The 26,829-nt window shown below is 40.8% G+C and overlaps 1 protein-coding gene across 2 annotated transcripts; it reads right to left on the bottom strand.

Annotated features, from left to right (window-relative positions):
- Positions 1-639: 639 nt before the first annotated feature.
- Positions 640-7,981, bottom strand: Mrpl19 (mitochondrial ribosomal protein L19). 2 transcript variants are annotated; one of them, XM_048352830.1, is made up of 6 exons: positions 7,847-7,981; positions 7,646-7,763; positions 6,193-6,311; positions 5,571-5,705; positions 1,670-1,851; positions 640-1,436 (listed from the first exon to the last, which is right to left on the bottom strand). In XM_048352830.1, exons 1-6 carry the CDS (start codon positions 7,974-7,976, stop codon positions 1,215-1,217), a joined length of 906 nt encoding a protein of 301 aa, XP_048208787.1. In that variant the 5' UTR covers positions 7,977-7,981; the 3' UTR covers positions 640-1,214. The 2 variants fall into 2 exon arrangements, with proteins under 2 accessions (XP_048208787.1, XP_048208788.1); XM_048352831.1 differs by having other exon boundaries at positions 7,874-7,981.
- Between the last annotated feature and the right edge of the window lie 18,848 nt (positions 7,982-26,829).

The raw sequence follows: 26,829 nt of genomic DNA, 5'->3' as shown, positions 1-26,829 counted from the left end.
TAATAAAAATTAAGAAAAAAATTTTAAATTGAGTTTTTGTTTGTGAAATGATTCAAGGGAAAACCCTAAATACGTATTTTGCAAAGTGGTGTCCAAGAGATAACTGGAAAAAAAAACTAGTTATGTTGTAGGATTTGAATGTGTGGTCTACTTTTCTAGTTACATGTAGCTTAATGGCTTATCTCTACTGCAGTGAAAACTTGTGATTCATTTAAGGATTTTTCTAAAGTTTCTATTAATCACACAAATTATACAATAATGGGCTGGGAATGTGGCTTAGCAGTAGAGTGCTTGCCTAGCATGCATGAAGCCCTGGGTTTGATTCCTCAGCACCACATAAACAGAAAAAGTCAGAAGTCACACTGTGGTTCAAGAGGTATAGTGCTAGCCTTCAGCAAAATAAAGCCAGGGACAGTGATCAGGCCCTGAGTCCCAAGCCCCAGGGCGAGCAAAAAATAAAAATAAAAATAAAATTATACAATAAAACCAGATGTAAAAAATTCAAACCTTTGCCATTTGCCAGAAAGCACGTTGCACTCCTACACAACCACCAACCCAGCCACAACTGCTATCTTCAGAGATTATCTTTCCAATATTTTCATTTACAAAATTCTGTGTTCAGTTTTGTGGGATTTTTTAACACAAATGGCATATATTTTATTGTATATTAAATTTGTAAACAATTTTGCTATTGAAAGAATATCTTCTCACTTGAATTTTTAATTAGTAAATGTTCTATTTTTAACCTAGAATTTTTTCCCTTTGGCCTCCTGAGTGCTGGGATTACAGGCATGCACCATGTATTAAGACAGATACTATTAAAGGTTCTATTTTGAAACCTAATGCTAGGCATGTCAATCGTCATTACAGATCAAGTCATAGCATTCCTTTTTATGATTTATACCACAATTTACAGAAATCCTGCCGTCAGTCCCCCTGTTCAGATTCCATGCTCACTGAAGCTTTTGGTGATGATGCATTGGTCCCGCTGTAGCTCTACCTTCAGTGAAAGAATGACCACACACCTCTGGGCAGGTAGGATTCTCTTTCTTAGAATAATAAATGTGAGCAAATTTCATTTGTTAAAAAAAATACTGAGAAAATGACTGCTTAGTTTACTTAATAACTGTGTTCTCGAAAATGAAATTAAACTTTTCAAATAAGTCCTCTGAGAGCCAACACATCTTCCACCATTACCAAGTGTGTTCTCAAAGTTAGGATGTTTTTGAGGCTTGGATTTCATCCCATATTGCAGCTTCAAGCTTTGAAGTATCATATTCCCTCATCATATCAAACTCCAGCCACGGCTGACTCCACTTCTGAGCTTCCTTCATTTGTTCTTCAGTTAAAGCAAGATCGAATCTGATTCCTTTAATATTAAATTGTGGCCGCTCCCAGCGTTTAGACCAGGGTTTAGGCTTCATTTTCACTTTCAGCTAAGGAAGATAGGGAAAAAGGAATTATTAGGCTGATGCACATATAAAAAAAAAATTCTTCAAAAGTTTTCATTAAGATAGCTCTTTTTTCTTTTTGTAGTACTAGAGATAGAACCCAGGGCCTCATGCATGTTAGACAAGATTGGCTACACCCTTGAACTGTATTCCCAGCCCTGAGTTGATTCTTTAGTATTTTATACCTGTATTTCCAACTCCAAACACACAATTTATACCTCATTAATAGGAACTTCCTTGTTCGACTCTGTTATTACTGGTTTCATGTTCATATCAAACGTGCTATATTCAGGAAGGGCATCTCGTAAGTACATCAAGTTATCGTCCAGCCGTTTCTCTAATTTGACAACTTGGATTTCATGAATTCGAGGATTATACAGTTCAAAGCAAATCTCAATACCTAAAAAAAAAAGTCATACAATCCAAGTCAGCATGGAAATGTCTCAGATACATAAAGCAACTAACATAAAGGTACTACGTCAAGAACAGACAAATTTATAATTTTTAAGATGATAGTTACTGAAAAAACTAAAAATCTGTCTAAAAGAGGTTAAAAAGAACAACAAAGTAAGGAACTCTAAATGAGAATGATGAAGTCTAAAGAAAACATCCCCTCTACAAGTATATTGTCCTGGGCTGTTTCAATTCTGATAACATGCATTAGTTTAGAGAAAGACTGAGCCAACACTTCTTCGTATGATGTTCTTGTTAATTTCCCAATGGGCAGATTAAAAATTAATTATCCATATTAAGGTAACAAAGTTATGCAAAATGAATAAGTAGCTGGGGGTCTGTAATCTTAGCTGTGTGAGAAGCTGAGACCTGAGGATCGTGGTTAAAAGTCCGATTGGGCAGGTAAGTCCATGAAACTCTTCAATCTCCAGTTAACCACCAGCAAAGCTGTGGTTCAAGTGTTAGAGCACCAGCCTTAAATAAGAAAAAGGTAAGGGACAGTGCCTAGAATCTGGGTTCAAGCCCCAATACTGGCAGACAAAAAAAGTAAACTTGACTTCTAATTTTAGTGTACAAGTCCCTCTCGATGATGGCAAAGTTTTCATTAATACTGGGGCCTTTCATGTGAAACAGACCAGCAACAGTTATAAGCATAATAAGATGCTATGTCATCATTTTGGAGTTTTTTTGTCTATTTTTTTACTATGCCTTTGCTGGCTGGAAAAACTCAGTCCACATGTGAATTCTCAAAGGGCATTGGGATAAGTGGGGAAGAGGTTCGGCTAAAATTGGGACCTGGGGGAATGGGAACTGCCCAAGAGCTATTTGAGGCAGGGCACTGTGCTCTGGGAATTTGTAAATGATACCAATATTGTCAAAATGCCAAAAAGAAAAATACAAGTAGTGGAGCCAGCAGCAGTGGCTCACATTGTGTCATCCCAGCTATTCAGGAGGCTGATATCTGAGAATAGAATTTCAAAGCCAGCCCAGGCAGGGTAGTCCCTGAGACTCCAGTTAACTAACAAAAGGCCAGAGGTGACTCAAGTGGTAGAGTCAGCCTGGAGTGAAAATGCTAAGGAACAGCACCCAGGCCCTGTGTTCAAGCCCCAGCACTGGCACACGCAAGTAATGGGAGGTCTTAAATTATTCCCACAATTACTACTTCAGCTTTCTTACTATAATGATCTTGCCATATAGCATGCTGGCCTCCACTGGTTTTCCTCCTGCCTATCTCCTGAGTATTGCACTGACAGGTAGGCACCATCCTATTGAGCTCAATTTTTTAAACTGAATCCTCAAATTCCATGTCTAACATAAAGCTGATGTAAAAAATCTGTTTTTAAAATACATTCCTTCATGGCTTCAGTCCCAATGCCATTAGGTGGCACTGAGCACCATGGGCTTCTAGGGCAGAGAAGGGGGATGAAGGGTTGTAGGCCACAAACCAGCAAGAGCTGTGGAGTGACTTCTCTGGGAGGAAGAAGAAGTGGCACAAGCTCTTGGGGGCGGGAAGTGGGGGGAGGTGATGTTGGGGTGTGGCCTCACTAGGACTCAGGATAAGGATGGATGTTGTAAGGGGTGACTGACAGAGAAGATTCAAAAAGTAGAGACAGCCAGGCACTGGTGGCTCAGGACTGTCATCCCAGCTACTCAGGAGGCTGAGATCTAAGGATCGCAGTTGAAAGCCAGCCTGGGCAGGAAAGTCTGTAAGACTCTCATCTCCAATTAACTACCCGAAAACCAGACGTGGAGCTATGGCTCAAAATGATACAGCACCAGCTTTAAGAAAAAGTGCTCAGGGACAGTGAAAAAAAAAAGTCTGAGGATAATAGGAGCCACATTGTTCATTTTTGGCCAGGAGTAAAAACTGCAAGGGGCAACCAGTGAAAATACAGCCACAGTGCTGAGACTGAATCCGTGTTAACCAGATCATAGAGATGGAGATAGAGCTCGGTTTGTGTGCATACATCACGCTATACATAGGTGAACATTTGCAACTTTGGTTGACTTAGGAGGTGACAAGCCCACCGCAGTGAGTATTTCTAACACGGCAGCTTGATTTCTAGAATATTCTCTCTAGGTCCTAAATGCCACACTCCACCCACTATAATACCAGGCTTCTTGAAGAAATTATTTTACAGTGGAGACCCTTTCATTAGGTGGTCATACTAAACACAGACCATGGAACTCATGGGAATCACTGCCCACCTAGCAAGACAGGAAATATTACCTAGGTTCCAGAGGCAGGAACCTTCTTTTTTCTACCAAGAGCCATTGGGCATTTGTAACATTGTTCCCAGGCCATCTAAACTCACTGCCAGTGCAGACAGGCCAACAGGAAGCATATGAAAAGCACGCGCAGGGGTGTGTATGTGTCTGTCTGTCCCCAGTGGGAACCAGGTCAACATTTTATATATGTTACACTTGTTGTGAAGCACTTAGGGCAAAAGTGTATTTAAGGTTTACTCCAAAAGAAATATAAATATGACACTAAATGATACTATAAAGGGCCAAGAATGCTCCAGACAGAACAAGCCAGCATGGTGACATATACTTGTAGTCTCAGCTACTGTAAAGACAGAGGTGGGAGGATCAGTTGAGCCCACAAGACCCTGTCAAGGAAAGGAAAGGGGGAAAGGGGAAGAAGGGAAAAATGGGAGGGGAGGCAAAGGAAGGAGAACAAATACAAAGGCTGTGGGGTATTAAAAACTTGACATGTTGGGCAAACCAGGGAAGGGATCACTTGGCAGAAACAGAAACATGCCAATCCTGGGCAGCATGGATGTGTCCTCTCCATGATTCATACTGAAAACCTGACTGTGGTGCTACTACCAAGTGAGGCCTCTGGGGAAGCAAAGAAGTCATATGTTGTCTGCCCTCATGACTGGAATGGTGTCTTATGAAAGGGCTGGAGGGAACCAGCTGAGAGAGGTCTTTTTCCTTGGTCCTCTACACCAACTGAGTCCTCAGTACTTATCTCCTCTGAGGACACAGCAACAAAATGCCACTGCGGAGAAAGGGATGGGCCCCACCAAACGGAGTCTGATGTCCTGATGGTGCACTCCTCAGCCTCCAGATGTGAAAAATAAATGTTCTTTACAAATGACAAATGGGCACTTGGTGACACAGCACACTCATGATGAGAGCAGGAATGAAAAATGAAAATGGCAACAGTGGGGGCTAAAAATGATGTCAGGGAAGAGCCAATGGGGAGGGAGGAATGATACAAAATTAGAATTTATTTTGGGAGACTAAATCCAGAAGACATATTGGCTGGATGTGTGAAAGGGAATAAAAACAGTGCCTGATTTCTAGTGTAAGTAAATGGGTGGGCCATGGTCCCAATTTAGGGCAAGTAACTCACAAGGACATCCTGCCTGTCTAATGTTTTCAAGGTTATTGCTTCTTCAAGGAATATCCCTGCACTGATATGCAGAAATCTGTGTTGCCATGGTTTGGGAAGACTACTTCAAATTGCTGTAGAATAAAAGAAACCTTCAAGAGAATGCACTTATGCTACAGCCGTAGTTCTCAGTTCAGTCTAAAATCATACACTTAATGTTATCTTCCCCAAGGGCCCCTCATTCAAGCCTCAACTGGTTTATCCCAAAAAAGAATCCTGAGGTAACGTTTCCTAGACAATTGAAATAATGCAATGCCGCTTACCTTGTCCTTCAATAGTATTCCTAAGGATAAAAGTAGCGCCAAATCCTGCCCCTGACCTCTGGATGCAGATTCCCAGAAACTGGCTGGTTTTCCCATTGGCATAAGGGTCGGCTGTGGTGACCCGCAGGATGCTTCCTACAAAGGAGAAGCCAACATTTATGGAGTGAAGCAAAACAATAACATGTCTGTAAGGTCCTCTCCTGGTGGGCTACATGCAGATGCCCCCACCTGATTAAGTCTCCACCCAGTTACCTGGGTAACCTGCATACCTGGAGGTGGTTACGGCCCTCTTCCCTGAGGTCACATCCTGGCCACACCTCCCCATCCCTGCCCTACATAAGGCATGGGGAGGGAAGTGACTCTCTTTTGCTCGCCTCATGCACCTTGAACTTGGGAGCAAGCCAGCAGAATAAACTTTCGCTCCTGTCTGAATACCGCATGGCATTCTCCTTTACTGACTACCAACTTTAAAAAACCTAACAATGTCTGGATCATTTACCTTCCTCACAACTTATTATCAGCAAAGTACCTCCCCAGACAAAACTCAAGATACATAAAGAGTGATCTTTATAAAAAGAAAACTAACCCTCCCAGTTAATAAAAGCATCCAACTGGTACTGACCGACATAGAACTCGGGGATGTGGAGTACTTTTCTCCTTTCTAACATGTCTTTCCTTTCTAGGTAAAATTTCAGAGGATTTGTTCTTCCCCTTGGAGGAATGAATTCAGGACTCAGGAACCTGTAAAATGTAGAAATTTTTAAAAATGAAATAAAAATCAGGCTACTATCAGGGGGAAAAAAAATACAAAGAAATGATGGAATGTGGTATTTACCTATTCTTTGCTCTCTTTAGTAAAAAGTCCATGTTATCTCTAAAGCTTAAGTCGTAAAGTTACTGTTAAAGCCCCCGAAGATAGCTAATAATTCCTAAGTTTACAACATTTTATCAAATGATTTAAAAACACTTAAGGGGGGCTGGGGATATGGCCCAGTGGCAAGAGTGCTTGCCTTGTATACATGAGGCCATGGGTTCAATTCCCCAGCACCACATAGACAGAAAACGGCCAGAAGCGGCGCTGTGGCTCAAGTGGCAGAGTGCTATCCTTGAGCAAAAAGAAGCCAGGGACAGTGCTCAGGCCCTGAGTCCAAGCCCCAGGACTGACCAAAAATAAATAAATAAATATAAAAACACTTAAGGAGTAAATATGGTATGAATCTTAAATAGACTCCTCCCTCAAATGCCATTTGCTAAGGGCTTGATGGCCAGCCTGTAATGCCACCTGGAGGTAGTGGAAGTTTACGGAAATGAGGCCTAGTAGGAAATTAAGCCATTGGAGGTGTGTGGAAGAGGACAATAAGACTCCAGCTCCTTCCCCACACTGCTTTCTAACCACCCAGAGATGAGCAATTTCCTCCACCAAGCACTCTAGCCAGGATGTACTATGCCATCATAGGTCTCAAGCAACTGGGATTGATCCCGGTGACCATGGACTAACCCTCTGCAACCAGAAGCCAAAACAAACCTTCCCTCCTTTAAGGTGATTTTGTTAGGAAGTTAACCACAATGACAGACAGCTAACCCAGCAGCATAAATTAATTCCTTCAGCAACTAGATGATGACCAGGGTCATCTCAACTTACAGATGAAGAGGCTTGAGGAAGGTAAATAACTGAGCTATTATTGTATCTGTTATGAGTCGGTCAACAGGGTTTAAACGTAGTTGCTTCTGTTGTTTTCACACAGCTCCACTGGGGATACTTTCTAGACATCTTTGGATTTGAGTTCACTTAGGACAGAGTCAGGTTTCTATTCACAGTTTGGGTGAGCGAATTAGTTCAGTTTTACTCATTTGCCTGGAATTCCCGCCTAAATCACGGTGAGTTCTAAATAGTTGATTTCTACTCCAAATAAAAGGTTGGGGAAAAACTATCCACTCTACTCCCGCCACGGGAGTCCGAGGCAACGCGCTGGGAGCCGAGGCTAATGCGCACGCGCGTCCTCGCCCAGCCCCCTCGCCCCACTTCTCGCCCCAATCCCCAGCGTCCCGGCGTTCCCACGCCGCGCGGCCCTCGCCTTCTCTCCTCGCTCGGGGGCCGTCGCTTGTCTACGATGACGGGTTTCCGCGGCGGCTGGAAGGCGCCGGGCTCGGAGGGCCCAGTGCTCTGCAGCCGACCAGGCTCCGCGTGCAGCCCTGTAAAAGTGGACGGAGGTCAGGTCTCTGGGGCCCACACCGAGCCCCGCAAAACCCCCACAACCTCTAACCCTGACCACGCCCTGGTGGACAAGCACAGCTCCACTTACGACAGACGACAGAAGCTGGCGCAGAGAGTAGCGCCCTGGCTGTTCTGAAGCGTTGGGTCAGCCTCATTGTGGGACTGCCGCAGCCTGCAATGCCAGCCGCCATTTCTGCAGGGGGTTGGGACTACAACTCCCAGAAGTCCGCGCGGCAACGTTTTTTGCCATCGCGTTTAGATGGCGACAGGTGTGGGACAAAATAGGCAAGTCTCACAGTTTATTGCTATTTTTGATTAGCTATCTGGGAGTACATTTCATTCTTTCCCTAATTCACCGTAATAGAAAATCCTACAAAAGGGTTTTCTCACAGCCAGGAAACTATGTCCTTTCTCTTTGCACTAATTTTTACTTTTTCTGGCAAGCCTTCTCTACACCAAAACCCAATAGAGGCTCTCATTCCTTCCTAGTATCTTCTACTAGCCACTCTGATCTCATCTTTAGTTTTTCTTTTCTTGTGCAATTACTAGATTAGTATTGAAATTTTCTATTAAACTAAGTTCCACAAGAGAATAGTCGAGGTCTCTTGCTTACATTCTGTCCAGGCTGTTAGCATTTCCCTAGCCTCTGGTCCTCAGCTCCTCCCACTAGCCCCCAGATCCACCTATACCTGATGAGCCACTCCTACTCACTCCCTACCTACTTCCCCTTTACCCCCAGAGAGAGAAGCTGCCACCTGGATAAGGTGCAAACACCATGTAGCTCCCTCTCCCGTGGGAACTATGGCCCCACTAATAAACCTCCTTATGAACCTTCTCCTGTGATTATCTCTACATGGTCCCTGGGATGGCCAGAACATATCCTTTCACTGGCCCCATTAACTCTTCATTGGATGAAGAGAAAGAACAAAATAGTTGCCAACCAACAGCTTGCACAAAGTTTCCTTGTGATTACAAAGAGGAATACCCACTCAGAGGAACTAAAATTAAGTTTGGGCTGTGTAGTTGGAAGGTACTCAACTGAGAAGGGGAAGCCAGTCTTGTTAAAGCTATGGGTTCCATTCACACACACGCACACGCACACGCACGCGCACACACACACACACAGCTTCATACTCAGGAATGTTAAGCAACTGGAAGGATTTAACAGTTGAATATGTGATTATTTGTCATTACAATTGAATTAATGTCCCAAAGCAACCATAAATTCAACATGTCTATACTGAAGGTATCATTCAACTCCAAACCTCCCTAGTATAAACTATTTCAAGGAATGATTTCAAAATCTATTCTGTGGCTCTTGCCAAAAATCTCACTGCTAATCTAGATTCTTCCTGCTCTCTTTCTGGGTAAAAAATTTTAGAATTATGCCTTGGACCACCAAAGGTCTCAAGAATCCTTATACTTCCTCATCTTCCAATCCATATTTCTACTGCAGGTCATCCTCCTTTCTTCTAGGATCATTGCAGCTACCTTATTGCCTGTCCCACCTCTAGTTGCCTCCAGTTCACACAGCAACCCCAAAAGATGGCTCAAAATACATAGCCTCCCCCCCCCCTTGTCTATCCTCATTTTAAAGCCTTCTGTAGTTTTCTGTTGACCTTGGATAAAAATCAAATCATTTCAAGAGCCATATAACATCTGCATCCTGTCCCACATCCTCCCACTCTCCATCCTGACTATAAGCAAGCTGTTACATCAGCCTGAGGAAAAGTACTGTTTTGAGGTAGAACTCAGATGCTAAAAGGAAAGTCAGAACTTTCCGTTTTAATTCCAGCTTTACTGATTATAACAATAAATAAATTTCCATAGAGTAAACAACAAAGAATCAGGCAACCAGAGTTTGAGGTTAGCAAAGTATTAGCTATTTTGCTCAGCCAGACCCTGAAAGAAGAGAAAAGGGGAGGAAAGACAGATCTTTGTCATTGGTAGTGATGAATATTAATTATGCTCAAAACAACACTGTCTTTGCTCTTGTTAGGGCAGGCCCTGTAGATAAAGCAGAGAAATAACAGACTTTCACAGGAGGACAGAATTTTCTGAACATCTCCAAACCGTCCTGTGGCCCCACCCTCAATAGGACAAAGGGATGGTCTTACAAAACTGACAGGATGCACCTGAAGAACACTGTTAGGTTTTTAAAGTAGGTAGCCAGCACGGTTATTACCGAACTGCTGGCCTGTGGCCAAGATGATCCATGGCCGGAGAGAAGAGAAGAGAGAGAGAGAGAGAGAGAGAGAGGGAGAGAGGGAGAGGGAGAGAGGGAGAGAGGGAGAGAGGGAGAGAGGGAGAGAGGGAGAGAGAGAGAGGAGAAAGAGAGCGACCCCCACCCAGGTAACTGGGTGGAGACTTAATGAGGTGGGGGCATCTACATGGAGCCCTCAGGGAGAGGACCTAACAAACACTATTTCACCATTTTCTTCCTTAAGCCTATTTATGAAATACCCATCAGGCCCTTTGGATATTTCCTCAGTGTGAAGCATAATTTAAAGGAGTTTTAATTATTCTGCCAAACAGTTTCACATAGCAAAATTAGGAGCATAGGTGTTCAACCATTTTGTAAGCTGATTACTGGAATGAAGCTTTAATTATTTCCTTTCCTATTTTGCATTCATGGTTAGAACAGCATGGATATCATTCCCTGGTGCACAGCCAAGAGAATGAAGTGTTCCAGGCAAACTCCCATGTCAGGTTATTGTGACATCGGGATTTTTGTCTGCTTTGCGCATTATTATATCTTCTATGTCCAAGATCATATCTGGCACCCAATGAATTTTCCAAATAAAATTGAGATAATGCATTAGCAAGGTTCTTGGGTAAATGCCTGAATCATAGTAAATTCTTTGTTTCTAGCATTAATGAGGTATGACTAAAAAAAAATGTGTGTTCAAAGTATACAATGAGCGTGGTAATTTGATGTATGTCTACATTGTAAAATAATGACAGTAAAAATAGTTAATATATCCATTCCCTCATATACATAACCTTTTAAAACATAAAGCTTTATTATGTTAGTCCATTTTCCATACCTGACAAAATATCTCAGAAAAACCAGCAGAAAGGAAAGAGATTTTTTTTTTTCAGTTTTGGAGGTTTCTGTCAAAGGCCAGCTGCTTTAATGGCATACGGGTTTTCCCAGGAAGGTATCCTATTTTTAACTTTATATCCTTTTATACTTCTTCAGCTTTTAAATACATAGACATATTTCCTAAAAGTAAAGAAACAGGAAAAAATTATCTTCTGTCTCTACTACAGGTCCCACCATTACTCTGACCAATGAATTCAACTTCTCCTCATTCTTGTTCTAATGCCCAACCACAGCTATGAGCTGGAACATACTGCCAGACCTTAAGGCCAACAAAAGGCTATGCTCTGACTGACTGTCGACCAGGAACATCTTAGTCAGAAATACTTGAACTTCAGGAAGCAAGAACAAATTTCCAGCAACTTTAAGAATACCTTGATAAGGGGCTGGGATGTAGCTCAGACAAAGCACTTGCCTAGCAAGTGCAACTTCCTGGGTTCAATCCCCAGTACCAAAAAAAAAAAAAAAATACCTTGATGATCTCTGCCTATTTGAAGAGCTTGTTTTGTAGAGTCTTTTTCTTCCAAATAAGTCAGAGAATGAAAATTTAACTTCATCAGGAAAATGCAAGTGAGTTCCCATCTGCTAAAGTGGTACATTGCAAATTATGACAATACATTTTTGACATTTTTCTAGAATTATACTAATATAGAGGAATAATTTCTTGAAAAATAAAATCAAGACTTTCATACAAACAAAGAAGACACATGTAAATGGCACCATCCAGCTCATTGGTGAATGAGTAAAGCATTAAAATATTACATAATCAGTAAAATATAATTTCAAAACTGGCTACATTTACTTTTAGATAAAATGCTCAAATAAACTGACAAATACATACAATGGGATGGCTGTTGCATTCCACCAAATACTTTCTGTGGACAATAATTGCTTGTATTACTCTTGGTTTTACATAACATGTAGAATTATGAAAATGACTAAGCCAGAAAGAAGCAAAGATAAGCTGGTTTCATTGTCCAATTCTCCAGCCCCTACTGCCCAGCTCTTCTCTTTACTTTGAATAAATAAGGAGAAAAATATGAGCTGACCTGTTACCAATTACATAAAAATGGAAATAGTTAAATTTCTTATCTTCTTAATAAGTTTTCCATGGAAATGTTGAATGTGCCCATAAGTATCCCAGTAAGCTCTCCCATGGTGCACATGTGGCTCCTTCCCCAGAAGTCCCCAGGTAAGGCAGGAGGGGCATAGTGGTAGGTCATTGCTGAGGCCACACCTCCTTCCTGCCCTTTCCCTATATAATTAATCATTAGTTCTGCTCCTTGCTCCTCTCCCTTTTCCCTTTCCCTTTCCTTTCCTTTCCCCTGCATCCCCGTGTACCCCCTGCATGCCTGCATCTTGTGCAGACAGGCAGTATGCTCTTCCCCTAATAAATTATTTTCTGCCTGAACCATGTGGCAGTCTCCTTTCAGCAAACCTTATACAGATCACCATGTGATCTCAGGGCCCATGGAATCCTGGAATACAAGCTGATTCATTCTTATTTTGGATCATGATGGAAAAAGACTTAGGGCTCTGTACCTGGGTTTTCTTTTTCTTTCTTTTTCATTGGAGGGTCTTGGTCATGTGAATGGGGTAGAGGCTGACTCAAAAGGCTACTGTGAGGGCTGGGGATATAGCCTAGTGGCAAGAGTGCCTGCCTCAGATACACGAGGCCCTAGGTTTGATTCCCCAGCACCACATATACAGGAAACGGCCAGAAGCGGCGCTGTGGCTCAAGTGGCAGAGTGCTAGCCTTGAGCGGGAAGAAGCCAGGGACAGTGCTCAGGCCCTGAGTCCAAGGCCCAGGACTGGCCAAAAAAAAAAAAAAAAAAAAGGCTACTGTGAGTTTTTCCTTTCTTTTTTTTTTTTTTTTGGCCAGTCCTGGGCCTGAGCACTGTCCCTGGCTTCCTTTTGCTCAAGAATAGCACTCTGCCACTTGAGCCACAGCACCACTTCTGGCCGTTTTCTGTATATGTGGTGCTGGGGAATCGAACCCAGGGCCTCATGTATACGAGGCAAGCTCTCTTGCCACTAGGCCATATCCCCAGCCCCTGCTGTGAGTTTTATAATCCCAAATAAGTGTAATAGATTCTAAACATCAGGAGAGCTTCAACCTTCCTTCCCTTCTGAAGTCTTACACTAAAAAGACTTCCTGCCCTGCAGCTTGTTTCTCTTGTATGCCAAGTTATTTCTGAGGCCTCCCTAGAGCTACCATGACTAACTAATGAGGCATAGACTGAGGGTGTGGCTCAGGGAATCTGCTTTCTATCCTTCCATCTACATTTGCTGTAACAGGAAATTTTGGCTTTATATGAGAAAACAATCCACCTTTGTTTTTCCACACATGAACTCATGGACTGTGAAGTTCTTAGTTTCTTTACACAGTTTTCTTCACAAAATGAGTAAAAAGCTGTATTGGTATTCATATACTACAGTGACAGAAAGTAAGACCAATTCACAGAGAAACCATCATAAAAATCTATTTGTAATGCTTATGATATAATGATTTTTAAGTGAAATATTGTACAAACAGGTTACAATTCCATATGCCAGGTTATGAGTATAATGCTTCTCAATCAATGCCACCATTTCATTGCTCTTCACTTTCCCCCACCCATCCTCCTCAGGCTACACAGCTAAATTGTTACATTAAAATACATACAGTAAATATAATGACTGCATTTGCTCTCCCTGCCTCCCTCCACTTGTGTGTCCCCTTCATTGCCTTATCTCAAATCATGTTCCCACTTTCTAGTATTCATTTTTTCTTTAGAAAACAAAACCCCAAACGAATAGCCTTTATTTTTATAGAAATATTTTATCTAGAAGTCTGGGGAAAAATATATTTGTTAGCTATCTGGAAAGCATGGCACCAGGGGGCTGTGGAAGGCTTTGCACAGAATTGATATGCAACTCTGCCCTCTCCTGGACACAGCACCACAAAGCAAAGCTGGACCTGAGAGATCTGGTCTAGCTTTCCCTTTCAGTGTTTGTCTTTTTATAATTGAATGCTTTGTATTCTCCAAACACTGCAGAAGACACTCTGCAGAGAAACCTTAGAGCATCAATACAAGGTCTGCCTGGTTTTCTGATTTTCTGGCTGCCCTATGGTAAGAAGTTTTGTGCCATACATTACAGCTGCCAGGGCGTCTGGCTCACCTCAGGCCCACAGCAAAGGACTGAGCCAATCATGGACTGAAATATCTGGATAGTGAGCCATAATACACCCTTTCTCTTTTCAGTGATTTTTTGCATGTATTTTGTCACAGTGAGGAAAACTGACAGACACAATGAGGTTCACAAGAGAGCAATACCTCATCAAAGGCCCCACAGGACATGTCCGGGGTCTGTCACACAGTTAGCAAATATCACTTGTCTACTATGAGCTAGTCATGCAGATGAACATTGAAAAATAATGTACTTGAAGGCAGCATTATAATACAGAGTGGCCAGGGCTGGGGCATGTGTGCACTACAGGCCATTCTATCACATGGGAGAGCATTTTCCCCAGATCTGTGTAGCCTGGAAACCTTCCCAAAAGGAGAATTGAACTGGACCTGGGAGATATATGTTTAGTGGGTTTAATGGGGCAAGTCAGAAGAGATGAGGATTAACTAGAAGAGGTCAGAGAATAATGTTCCCAAGTGACTTCAGTGAAAAGACAGATGCAGAGTACTGCATTCAACCCTTGGCAGTTATACAGACTTTGGCTATTCATCAACAAGCATGTCAGTTACTGCTTTGAGCAATTCATATATATTTAAAACCAGTAGCAAAAACTTTCAAAATGCTTTACACATGGTTTTAGTACCAAAAGAAATCGGAAGGTCACAATGTTTCTTTAGATGTGTCTCTTCCTCTACTGACTCTCCATCAGAACATAGCAGGCCATGGCCCCTGGAAGACAGTGGAGGAACACAGTAGGCCAACTTCATGGACCACATCCCCTAGTGGGCTCTGCAGTGATTCCTGTCTCCTACTTTTCACAGCACTTAAATAACAGATGATCTTCCAGTGAAGCACTCATGAAATCAGGAAATTGGATTGTCTCCATTTGCATGTTACCTAAGCAGAAAATAAAGGTGGGAGGTTAGTCTGTTTTCTTAAAACAAAAGGATGAAGGTAATGACAAGTGTTCTGAACCTTTTTTGAAAGAGTGGCAAGGATAGGTGTGCATGCCACAAAGTTCCCTGATACAGCAGGGTGGAAATAGGCTGTAGCTGAAGTTTAAGGAGGTGATTTCAGTGGCAGGGACAAGCATCCAGAAAGATGACAGACATGTGACCATGTTCCAGATACAAGTACCAACGTGTAGTGAATGAGAAGTGGCAGTACACGTGAGTTTTGAGAAGCAAGAACCAACAAGAACTGGTTGGTGGCAGGGCATTTGGGAAGCTGCTGGTTTCCTCCCTGAGACCTGGGTGGAGGAGGCAGTATCTGCTGAGACTGGGAGAGCAGGAATGCATTTTGGGCATAGGTGGAGGATGCTGTGGAAAATCTGAGCCAAGAAATCGTTCTAAACATGGAAGTGTCTGGAACTCAGGAGACAGCACTGAGAAGAGTCTGCAGCTGCTGCAACTATGGGATGAGGCCACATGGAACAGACTGTGGATAGGAGAGAAAGGGGAACCACTGCAAAACAGCAACAACTAGAGGACATGCCAGAATGTCAAGAATTCAGAGAAGTGGCAGCCAGAGAGAGAAGGGAAATGACTCTGGATGTGTCAGCAAAAGTAGAAGGCTGTGGACAGAAACTGGTCTTTAGAAAGAGTACCAGGATGTAGAGCTCAATTGACCATGAAAGCATATCTTCCCCAACAATACTACAGTAAAAGTAGTTAATAATAACAGTGACAAGTGTTGTAGGGAGCACATCTGACTCCATCTTGATTAGGGAAACATAGTAGGAAATGTTGGGGGGAGTAGATTAGGTCAACCTGACCCCAAAATTGTGCTTCTGTAAATGGCTTGCTTAACTTTGTTGCTTGCTCTACCCTCTGTGTCAACCCCCTACATCTGTGCTATGCTTTTACCTTTATAAACCCCAACTTGAGGGCTGCTCGGGGTCACGGTGGCAGCTCCCAAGTTTGTACTGTGTCCCTGGCTGGTCAGACTGCTTTTCGCTGTTGCAGTTCAGCTCCCAAGTCTGTGTTGCGTCCCTGGCCAGTCAGTTCACTTTTTGCTTCCCCAATAGATCCATCTTTTTGCTTGAGACTGTCTCTGAATGGTGGACTCTTGGAGGGACAGAGATTCCCCTCCCTCAGATCCCGTAACAACAAGAAACCTACCTCCTGCTTACATAGCCCAGAAAGTAAAAGTGGCTTAGCTGTAAAATTGGGATCCAGAGTTGAGCCAGATTAACAAGCAGGTGGTCGAGACACATTAGAAATTTAGGTGATAGGGCTGGGAATGTGGCTTAGTGGTAAAGTGCTTGCCTAGCATGCATGAAGCCCTGGGTTCAATTCCTCAGTATCACATAAATAGAAAAGGCCGGAAGTGGTGCTGTAGTTCAAGTGGTAGATTACTAGCCTTGAGCAAAAGAAGCTCAGGGAGAGTGCTGAGGCGCTGAGTTCAAGCCAAGGACTGACAAAGAAAAAATAAATTTAGGTGATAGTATTTTTGAAACTGTGACACAGTTGTTCTGGCTAGTTGAAGACTGCCATATACTTCTGGACTCACTCCTTGTGATTGAGATTATTATGTTAGGATGGGTCACTTAGCAAGCCAGCCTCCATTCCTCCATTTTTCCATGTCTCTCCTTCCCATAGATCATAGGTAAATGTAGTGAGTTTTGTGACAGAGCCCATTTAAGATTGTCTGTTTCTAAGCTCTTGCATCTTTCCCAGTATGCTGTTTCATTTTAGCAAGTCACAAAAGTGGATTCAAATTAGGATAGATCTCAGCAAACGCACACCCTCAGGTCTGAGAACCCTGGCTTCAAGCTCTATAGTGTTTCCAGTCTTATTACTTTCATTGTGTATTCATGATTAACCACTCTTTCCTCTGCTCAATTTATTGAATATGGATTGAGTTGCTACTAGGCTGGCAACTCAGATAGAGAATGAGTATAATTACTTCCTACCCCCAGGAAATCAAACCAAGGGAAATCTCAGACAAGTGTTTTTTGTAGAACACCAGAAGGCTGTATGGAAACTAACCAAGCATTTGCTATGATTATTAATTTGGTGGTTCCTGTGTGCACTTTTAAAGCTCTTGCTAACTAAACCCCCACATTATCATTTAAAATTAAACCAACAGGAAAATAGAGTTGCTTGATCTATATGCCACACTTGGAAGGAAACTAACTGAACACATTGGGTTTGCATTCTGGTGAGAGCAAAGCCAAAACAAGCATAACCAAGAAAGATGAGTAAAGGAAGACATTATCTCCAGCAGTCAAAGACAGTATGACATTTATTTGCAAAGCAATACTTCTCCCCACCCCCAACAAATGGAGCATGCAGGTTTTATTAGGGAAACTTATAACATATTTACATAAGAAGCACTTCAGAGGCTGGCACATTCCTGAGCATGCTCACTTTAAAGTCACAGTTCAAGAAGAAAAGGTGCCAGGTACATTACTGGGCATGAATAGTTCATGATCATGGAACAGGAGGTGTTCAAAGTTAAAGGGTGGATGGGAACACCTCTGTGCATGTTCAGTTTGTGTTGTACAGATAGACAGGAATGCCTTTGGTCATATAGTTTTAGCTAAAAATAAAAGGAAAAGATACTTTGAAGGTATGTTAATGTAGGAGTTTGCCCTCAAGGATTCCTACATTGTTTAGTGGTTAACAAGCCTACTGTATTTATATGCCTTGAAATTGTTAAAAAAAAATTTGTGACTTTGAAATGTAACATAAAACAGTGGTTATACAAGAAATTAGACACCATCAGATCTCTTGGGGTATGTATGTGTGTGACAGAATTGTGTACTGGAATAATTTTTCAAGTGGTAGAAATCGAAATAGCAGTCCATTAAGGCTATTGTTAGAGTGCAAATATGAAACATCCCTAAGGGCATGTTGAATATTTGGTCTCCAACTGGTGTTGTAATTTGGGGAGGTACTGGAAAGTTTAGGAGATGCCTTAGTTGGAAGCAATAGACCACCAAGGATGTAACCGACTTAGAAGGTTCTACTTGATTCACGTCTCTTCCTGTCTCTGCTTTCTGCCACCTGAAGTGAAGAAGCTAAACTACCACATTATCATCTCTGCAGTTTTCTGTCTCGCCAGAATCAATGCAGCCAAGGGCTGTGGATTGAACTCTGAAACTATCAGCCAAAATAAATCTCTTAGTCCATCAGATATTTTGGTCACAGTGATACAAAAGTGACTAACCCAGCAAATATCTGATTTCTCCTTCCTAGGAGAGACAGAAGCTGAGGGTCCCAACTGATGGACCTCAGCACCCAGCCACCTAGGAAGTGTCCGCAGGTCAAAACTATGCCTGAGAGGATTCTCTGTGTTAGATACTGTCCTCCCAAAACTATAGAAAGATCACTGAATTTAATAACCTGTTCAATGTCCCTTCCACTCAACTAACTGAGCAATTCAAAACCAAACTATGAAATCCCCTAATGTGAGCTTTTTAGAGAAGAAACTTTGCTAAAGGCAAACATCAACATCTAGAACAACAACTAACACTCTTTCCACCCCAGCCAGAGCAGTGCTGGTCCTATCTGTTTCATAGATTGACCTACTGGCTGAGATTACAAAGAAATGTTTTGTTTTGTTTTGTTTTCCTGGTTAAAAACAAGGAGAAAGAATCCTTCCTTATGCTTCTCTGATATTTTGATACTGAATTTAATAAGGGAAGTTGTTAAGATGTTTATTATAAACATTCTCAGCCTGTAATAATGGTTCTCAATTTTCATGTTCTTAATAATCTGAAACTTGGGTGTGCGTTTAAATTTGAGATTCCTAAACCACCCTGAGAGATGAGATTGACTAGGTCTAGGCTGAAGTATAGGAATCTGAAGTTTAAAAGATGCCCTGGAAAATAAGATGCAGGTGGTAAGAAACTTGTAGTTGTTTGGAAAACTGAGACCTTCTTAGAGAAAAATAAATGTCATGAAGCTGCAAATGTGCTCTAATCATCCCCGTTCAGCATAAAAGTGACCCTCCCTTTGGGCCCTCTACGAGTGATCCAGCCAAGTGATTTATCTGAAATCATGGGTTTTTCCCATATTTTGAAGTGGAAAGAGAAGATGGGTCTTCAAATTGAATATGTAACATTACACCAGGAGGTTCCCGAATGCAGAGCGCCTTCAGAGAAGAAAGAAAGGCTGTCGCCCAGCCAGTAGAAGGAAACCCTAAAGTATAGTTTAGCAGGATCAAAATAGAAAAATTACTGTCCTAAATGAGACTAAGGAGTTTAGCTAAGAACAAGAGAGGTTTCTAATCTACAAGTCATAGTCTGAGCACTAACCATTGACCACTGGTTACTTTTGCATCCCTCTCTGCTGTGCCGCCATCTTGCTACAAGTGGTCCCAAGGCTGGGAGGTGGGGCCAGCTAGAACCGTGGAACCTGGAAGGCAGGCGGGGCTAACCACCTCAACAGTGTTGTGGTGTAACAGCCAGCCGCCCCAGGGCTGGGAAAACAGGCGGGGCCAGCTAATTGCCTCTTAATGAGGCAAGGCGTGCCCCACACTCATCTGCCTAAACCACAGGTGTGAGGCTCTTCTTTGTGTCCTGCTTCTTTTATACCTTAGATCATCCCACCAAGACCAAGTCCTGTTGACTGAGTTCATAAACATCCTTTACAACTGGCCTTGGTTGAGCCTTTGCCCATGCTCTAGTTCAGTGCTGATCATTCTGCAGAAAATTTGCAATACCTTCCTTGCCAGTCTTTCCTATAAGATTTCTTTTTTTTTTTTTACTAAAATATGTTATTTATACGTGTAATGGATTCCATCATGACACTTTCTTACATACAAGCAATGTACTTAAACTGTATTCTCCATCCTGCCACCCTTCCTTGTATCTTACCTCTCTCCCTCTGGTGTAACTTCCCTCAATCCTCCTTCTACTTTCATGTACTGCTGTTTCTTTTTTATGTCTAGATGCCACATGAGAGAAAGTATGTAATATTTGGTTTTTGGAAGTCCACTTTGTTGAACATGACCATCTATTTCTTCCCATTTTTTGCAAACTACATAATTTCATTCTCAAATATGGCTGAATAATACTCCATATGTGCACACATACATATATATTTGCACATGTATGCATATATATGCATATGTGTATAGACACATATCTATACAAATTGAACTTATATAAATAGGAATGTTTGCATATATAATCTCATTTACTTTTGTTGATTCATAAATGATGGGTAAAGATTCCATTTGTTGTAATGAAATCCAAAGAATAATTCCCTAGTTCAGCAATTGTGAACAGGGCTTCTATAAACATATGCAGAGCTCCAAGAAATGGAAGCAAGATGTTTTTCACTGTACTGCTTACAGTTCTTTTTTCTTTTGTCATTCTGTTCTATCTGTATTCTTTGTCTTGCATATAAGTTTATCTGATTTGGGGAGGGGAAGGGAAGCCCAGAAACAGTAGGACAAAGGGTGAGCCATTTCCACAGTGATACTCAGTAGGCATTATGTTGGAAATAAACTATACAACTTGGGGGGAAGAGGGGATGGGAGGGTAAAAACTGGGAGAAAATGAGGGAGGGGTGTGATATTGTTAGAAAAGAAATGTACTCATTACCTGAGTTACGTAACTGTAACCTCTGTACATCACCTTTACAATGATTTTTTAAAAGAAAGAAAAACTTAAACATTTTCAGGATCTCACCATACTGACTTACATTCCTTCACATATATGCACAAAAGTGCTATGGCAGGATCATATGGTAGGTCTATATTTCATAAATATTGGAGGTCTGGTGTCTTCTTCAACTTCTTTGATGTTTTATAATTTTTGTTTTAGAGATACTTTATCTCCTTCCATTTATCCCTAGATTTTTTCTGCTATTGTGAATGGGATTCTTTTTGTAATTTTCTCACAACATATATATTATTGGTACATGGAAATGCTACTGATTTTTTGTATGTTGATTTAATATTCTGGTACTTTGTTGAAGTTTTTATTTTTATCTGATCTAAGTTTTTTTAAATAGAGTTTTTAGGGGCTTTTTAGTATACAATTGTATCACCTATAACTATGCATAATTTATCTACTTTTCTTTTCTATTTGTACGTCTTTTCTTTCTCTTCACTTATTGCTCTAGAAAGCAATTTGCTAGCCAAGTATACAGAGAGTAGACATACTTTGCTCACTTCTAATTTTAGAGAAAATATTTTGTTTTTCCTCAGTGTAAGATTGGATATTGTTTTGTCACACGTATATACATACATATCACATATTGAAGTGCATTTATTCTTTTCCTAGTTTCATTAGAAATTTTATCACAAAGGGATACTGGATTTTGTAAAAAAAACTGTTTTTCATCTATCAAGATGATCATGTGATTTTTTAAATCTCAAGTCTGCTTATATGCTCTAGTATGTTCATTGATTAGCATATGTCAAACCATCATTGCATTCTTCAAATGAAGCCAACTTGATCCTGGTATGTGATCTTTTTAATGTGCTGATAATTTTGGTTTGCCAGTATTTTACTGAGAATTTTTCTATTGTGAAATTTGTCTGTTTTCTTTTTTCGTTGTGTCCTTATTCAGTTTTGTATCAGGGTTATATTGGCTTTGTAGAAGGAATTTAGTAATGTTCCTTCCTCTTTCAAATGTTTTTTGACAGGGATGTTATTAGTATTTGGGGAAGGACAATTGTGCATTTGTCCCCATCAGTTCTGGTGTTATATGATTTTTTTCACTTTTACTTTCCTTCCTTCCTTCCTTCCTTCCTTCCTTCCTTCCTTCCTTCCTTCCTTCCTTCCCTCCCTCCTTCTCTCCCTCCCTCCCTCCCTCCCTCCCTCCCTCCCTCTCTCTCTCTCTTTCTTTCCTTCATTCTTTCTTGTAGTCTATATGCATGAAATGCCATTCTAAATACCAAACCCTCCTCTTACATATAGTGTTAGAAAGTGGTTAAATTTTGGTCCAAGACTCAAGTATGTTAAGGACAAAAGTAGAACCCCTGGAACCATCTCAAATCTTCCCAACTAAATCTTGAGTCCAGAACCTATACCCATCATGGAACTTCTACACCTACATAGTGTAGTGTGTTTGTCAGCTTTCCGAAGCTGTGGGAAAATCTCTGAGAAAATCAACTAAAAACAAGAATGATCAGTTTGTTAAAGAGGTTTCAGTTTGACCAGCTGGCTCTCTTGTTTCTGGGTAATGGTGAAGAGAATATCAGTAACGATGGCTATAATTAAAAAAAAGCCTGAAGATAATAAGTGCTGGCAAACATGTGGGGGGACAAGAGAACAGTTGAACATATTTGGTGGAAATATAAATTAGAATGGCTATTATGAAAAGCAGTTAGGATCCTACTCAAAAATGTAAAAGTAGAGTTAGCACACAATTCAGCAAGAAATAGAAAGATCTGTAGTGCCTACCAGCTGATGAGTAGATAAAGAATATGTGGTATAAGTACACAATGGAGTATTATTCAGCCAAAATAAGATCCTGTCATTTATAGCAATGTGGGTGGAACTAGACATGGTTTGTTATTGGAAGAATACAGGCCCAGGAAGACAAATACTATGTAATGTCACACATGTAGAATTTAAAAACAAAAAGATTCACCACCAAAAAGCCCCAAGTGGAAATCTGGCTCAAGTGGTAGATTACCAGTCTTTAGAAAAAATGCCAGGTGTAAACATGAGGCCTCAGAGACAATGAAACTATGAAGACTCTTCAGGAATACTGGAGAGGGCATGGGAGTTCACATTCGCTTTGTGAATTTAGAGAAAAGACCTCAAAGAAGCTACGAGTGGTATAAACAAATAGAACATAAAAAATCAAATTTATTCCTCTGTGTGTGTGTGAGAGAGGGAGAGAGAAAGAGAGAGAGAGAGAGAGAGCGAGAGAGAGAGAGCTAGGTCTTGAACTTAAGGACTTGTGTTCTAGTTGGCTTTTTCCACTCAAGACTGGTGCTCTACCACTTGTGCCATACTGGCACTTCCATCCATCACATTTATCTTTAGAGTCAGCATTGGGTCCAATTAGGTCTTGAGGCAACTACTATGTGGAACCATGAAAATTAGTGAACATTAAACTAGGCAAGCAGCATGCTAGGAAATGGAAATAAAGCATTGTTGGATAAGAACTAGATTTTAACCTTGCAGACTTCCTACCATCCACATGTCACCTGGCATGAGTGACTTATGGCCTTTTCTTGCTTTTTACCTGGAATTTTTTTACCATCTCCCAAGACTAAGTTCAAGTCTTACAATATCTCAAAAAGAAAACCCTCCCCTTTCTCTCTTCTTCTAGCACACATCTTTAAAGCTTATATTTATCCCTTGTGCTTATTCCTATAATCTGTTTCTATCTTTGTCTTCTTTACTATGTTTTCCAGAAAAATAAAACATTTCCTATGTTTTGATTTGTATCTGTTATATTCAGGATTATTGTCATGGGAACATCAATCCATGAGTGGGCTATAACATGAGTAGATTCTGACTGTTATATTTAAAAATAAATTTTAAAAGTACAGCGACAATTGAAGTGACTCACACATTTTATGGATGAGTAATGTTGCATGAAATCCGTGTTACTCACATGGGTGTGTTGAGTCACAGTGTAAAATATTCTTCTTAGTGATGATCATTTTAAAAATTCAATAGAGACTCTAATATTTGTGATTGAATCAAGATACTAGAAGCTCAGTTATTTGGGATAGAGTCAAAAAAGACAGCTAGACCTAGAGTTTCAGAAGCTTTCAGGCTGCAAGTGGCAGTATACCATACAAACAGAGAGCAATAGGTACACATTTATACCTAAATGAGCAAATACAATAACACACATGTTCTGTAGCTTAGGCAGGTGTCAGCAAATTACTTCTGTAAAGATAATAAATATATTCGGATGCCTAACCTCTCTATTAAAGCTAAGGAACTCTGTGTTTGCAGCCACACACTTCATGTATGCAAAGGAATAAGTGTGACTAAGTTCCAATAAAATATAAATTTTACATAATTTTGATGTGACATTAACTATTTTTTTCAAATTTTTTTTGATGATTTAAGAATTGAAAATACATTCTTAGTTCATGGTGCTTTATATAAACAGGGCCTTGCTATGTTTCTAGGCTAGCCTTGACTCCTAGGCTAAAGCCATCCTCCTACTCCAGCTTCTTGAATAGCTAAGACTATAGGTGTATAATATTATGTTCAGTTCATAGTGTTTTAAAATATTGTACATTAACTAGGTATGGTGGCTCAAGTCTGTAATTCCTGCACTTGGAAGACTAAGGAAAGAGGGTCATAAATTTGAGACAAGCCTAAACTCCATATTGAGTGCAAGGCCAGCCTGCTATGCAAAGCATGACCCTGACTTAAAACATATTTTTTTTCTTATTTATTGTCAAAGGGAAGTGCAGAGGGGTTACAGTTTCATATGTAAGGTAAGTATATTTCTTATCCAACTTGTTACATCCTCCCTCATTTTCTCCCCTCCCCCCTTCCCATTTTCTCCCCCCGCCATGAGTTGTACAGTTGGTTTACACCAAGTGGTTTTGTAAGTATTGCTATTGAAATAGTTTGTCTTTTTATCCTTTGTCTCTCGACTTTGGTATTCCCTTTCCCTTCCCTAGTTCCAATACTAGTATACAGTATCCATGGTACTAAGATTAATTACAGTGGTAACAGGGGTAAAACCACAGGAGGGGAATAGGAGAGGGAAAAAAGGGTAGGGATTCACATGGCATGTTGAAAATAACTACAACAATGATATACTACTTGATTCTATAACTTGGAGTTCATTTCACTTCGCATCATTTTATGTGTTCATACAGCATAGCTATTGAGTTATTGTGATCTATGCTACAACTATCCTATACATGTACTAATTATTCCCTATGAAGGAAACCATAGAATCCATGTTTCTTTGGGTATGGCTCACTTCACTTAGTATGATTTTTTTTCCAAGTCCTTCCATTTCCCTACGAATGGAACAGTGTCATTCTTTCTGATAGAGAAATAGAATTCCATTGTGTATATGTAACACATTTTCCTGATCCACTCATCTACTGAGGGGCATCTGGGTTGGTTCCATATTTTAGCAACGACAAATTGTACTGAGATGAACATAGTTGTGCTGGTGGCTTTAGTGTAGTCTTGCTTGTAATCTTTTGGGTAGATGCCCAAAAGTGTGCTGGGTCGTAGGGGAGCTCTATGTTTAGCCTTCTGAGGAAGCTTCATACTGCTTTCCAGAGTGGTTGAACAAGTTTACATTCCCACCAACAATGTAGTAGGATTCCATTTTGTCCACTTCCCCTCCAGCATTTGTTATTACTTTTCCTGATAATGGACATTCTTACTGTGATGAGGTGGAATCTCAGAAAACATATTTATAAACCGATAAACAAGCAATACATTATTGTGAATAAACTGAAGATTCAAGGTCTAGTAAGGCAACAGATCAGAAGACCATTGCCATCACAAAGATAGCTTGTTACCCACAATTCCCCAAAGAAGGTAGTATGTCAACTATAGGGGACCACATGGATGGTTTGTTCAGTGGGAGAGAAGAAAAAAGTGATCTCTATGGGAAAGACCAGGCAGGGTAGCATAAGCAGGATTAGCATATAGTTAGTGTCACTAATTTCGGTACGCTCCAGGGTCTAAGTGCTTTCCCTAGTTTCTGATACCTGGCCTTGGGCAGATGGACAGAGTATTGAAGTGTGACAGTCCAATAGAGGAGGTAGTAGCGGTTATGGGCTCTCAATTTGGGTGTTTTGTATTGAAATAACCCTGGGAAAGGCAGTACCTTCAGAGTCACTGAGGCCCTCAATCTCAATGCATCACCACACAGAAAAGACAAGACAGTAGACAATATACATGGAGTGTGTAAAAACATGTAGGGACAGATTTGACCCAATGGGCTGTAGACTTTATACCTCATGGCCTAAGAGAACAGAGGTAATGTCAAATGCCAAACATCACTATGAAAAATAAAATTAAAGAGAAAATAATGAATATCTCCTGAAGTTTCTTAATCTCAATCACAATCACTGAAAAGAGAAAGCTAATTTATGATGATAAGAAATAATCTATGCTTATTTAAACTTAAAGCGAACCTTTCCCCTATTTGGACACTCTATTCTATTTATTCTGCTCCAATTTGTGCCAGAATACAAGTGTTCCCTGCCTGGCTCTCTCCTGATCTTCACCAGGGAAGGCTATGGCTAGAACAGAACAGGGAATTCTCAGAAGTCAGTGTCAGCACAATTGCATTTTCCCAGCTCTCTAGTAATGCATTAGCATGAGTTCTGTGTTCTCATTGTTTGACTGGAGCCTAATTAAAGTTTCTGGAGTTCCTAATCTAATTACAGCATTATGAATTCCTTGAGGGCAAGGCTGGTGTTTTCTTTGGCCTGTTATTTCTTTTGCACAAATCCTTTTACTGACTGTTTCTTGCAGTTAGACAGTAATTCCAAATTTTGTAGACCTGCCCCACCCGATGTCTGCCTTTGGCAATTATTTCAGATACTCCTCTGGAAAAGGCCCCTTTCTTGATAGCCATGTTTTGTTCTTTTTTATTGTCCTTAAATAGAGGTTTTGATTCAACATGTCAATGCATAATTATAATGCATCTTGATCAATGTCACATTATCCATTATTCTCCCCCATTTCTCCTAACCCCATCCAGCCCCTCAATTTGCCTACTGTAATTCCATTTTCACATATGTATATTGACTATTATAACTGGATTTGTTCACCCTTCCTTTCTCCATGTTCCAAGTTCCTGGTGCTCATTTTGTTAAACTGTAAGTTAGTCAAAGGAGTTACAACATAG

This window comes from Perognathus longimembris, chromosome 8 (genome assembly GCF_023159225.1).
Source record: "Perognathus longimembris pacificus isolate PPM17 chromosome 8, ASM2315922v1, whole genome shotgun sequence".
Classification (NCBI taxonomy): Eukaryota; Metazoa; Chordata; class Mammalia; order Rodentia; family Heteromyidae; genus Perognathus; species Perognathus longimembris.
This window is presented reverse-complemented; position numbering and strand designations above follow the sequence as displayed.

Excerpts from the sequence above, each read along its gene's own strand:
- Mrpl19 (XM_048352830.1), bottom strand. The coding sequence starts at position 7,976 with ATGGCGGCTGGCATTGCAGGCTGCGGCAGTCCCACAATGAGGCTGACC. Across the intron at positions 5,706-6,192 it reads CATCCCCGAGTTCTATGTCG|GAAGCATCCTGCGGGTCACC; the intron begins GTCAGTACCAGT and ends TCTCCTTTGTAG. Across the intron at positions 1,852-5,570 it reads GAATACTATTGAAGGACAAG|GTATTGAGATTTGCTTTGAA; the intron begins GTAAGCGGCATT and ends TTTTTTTTTTAG.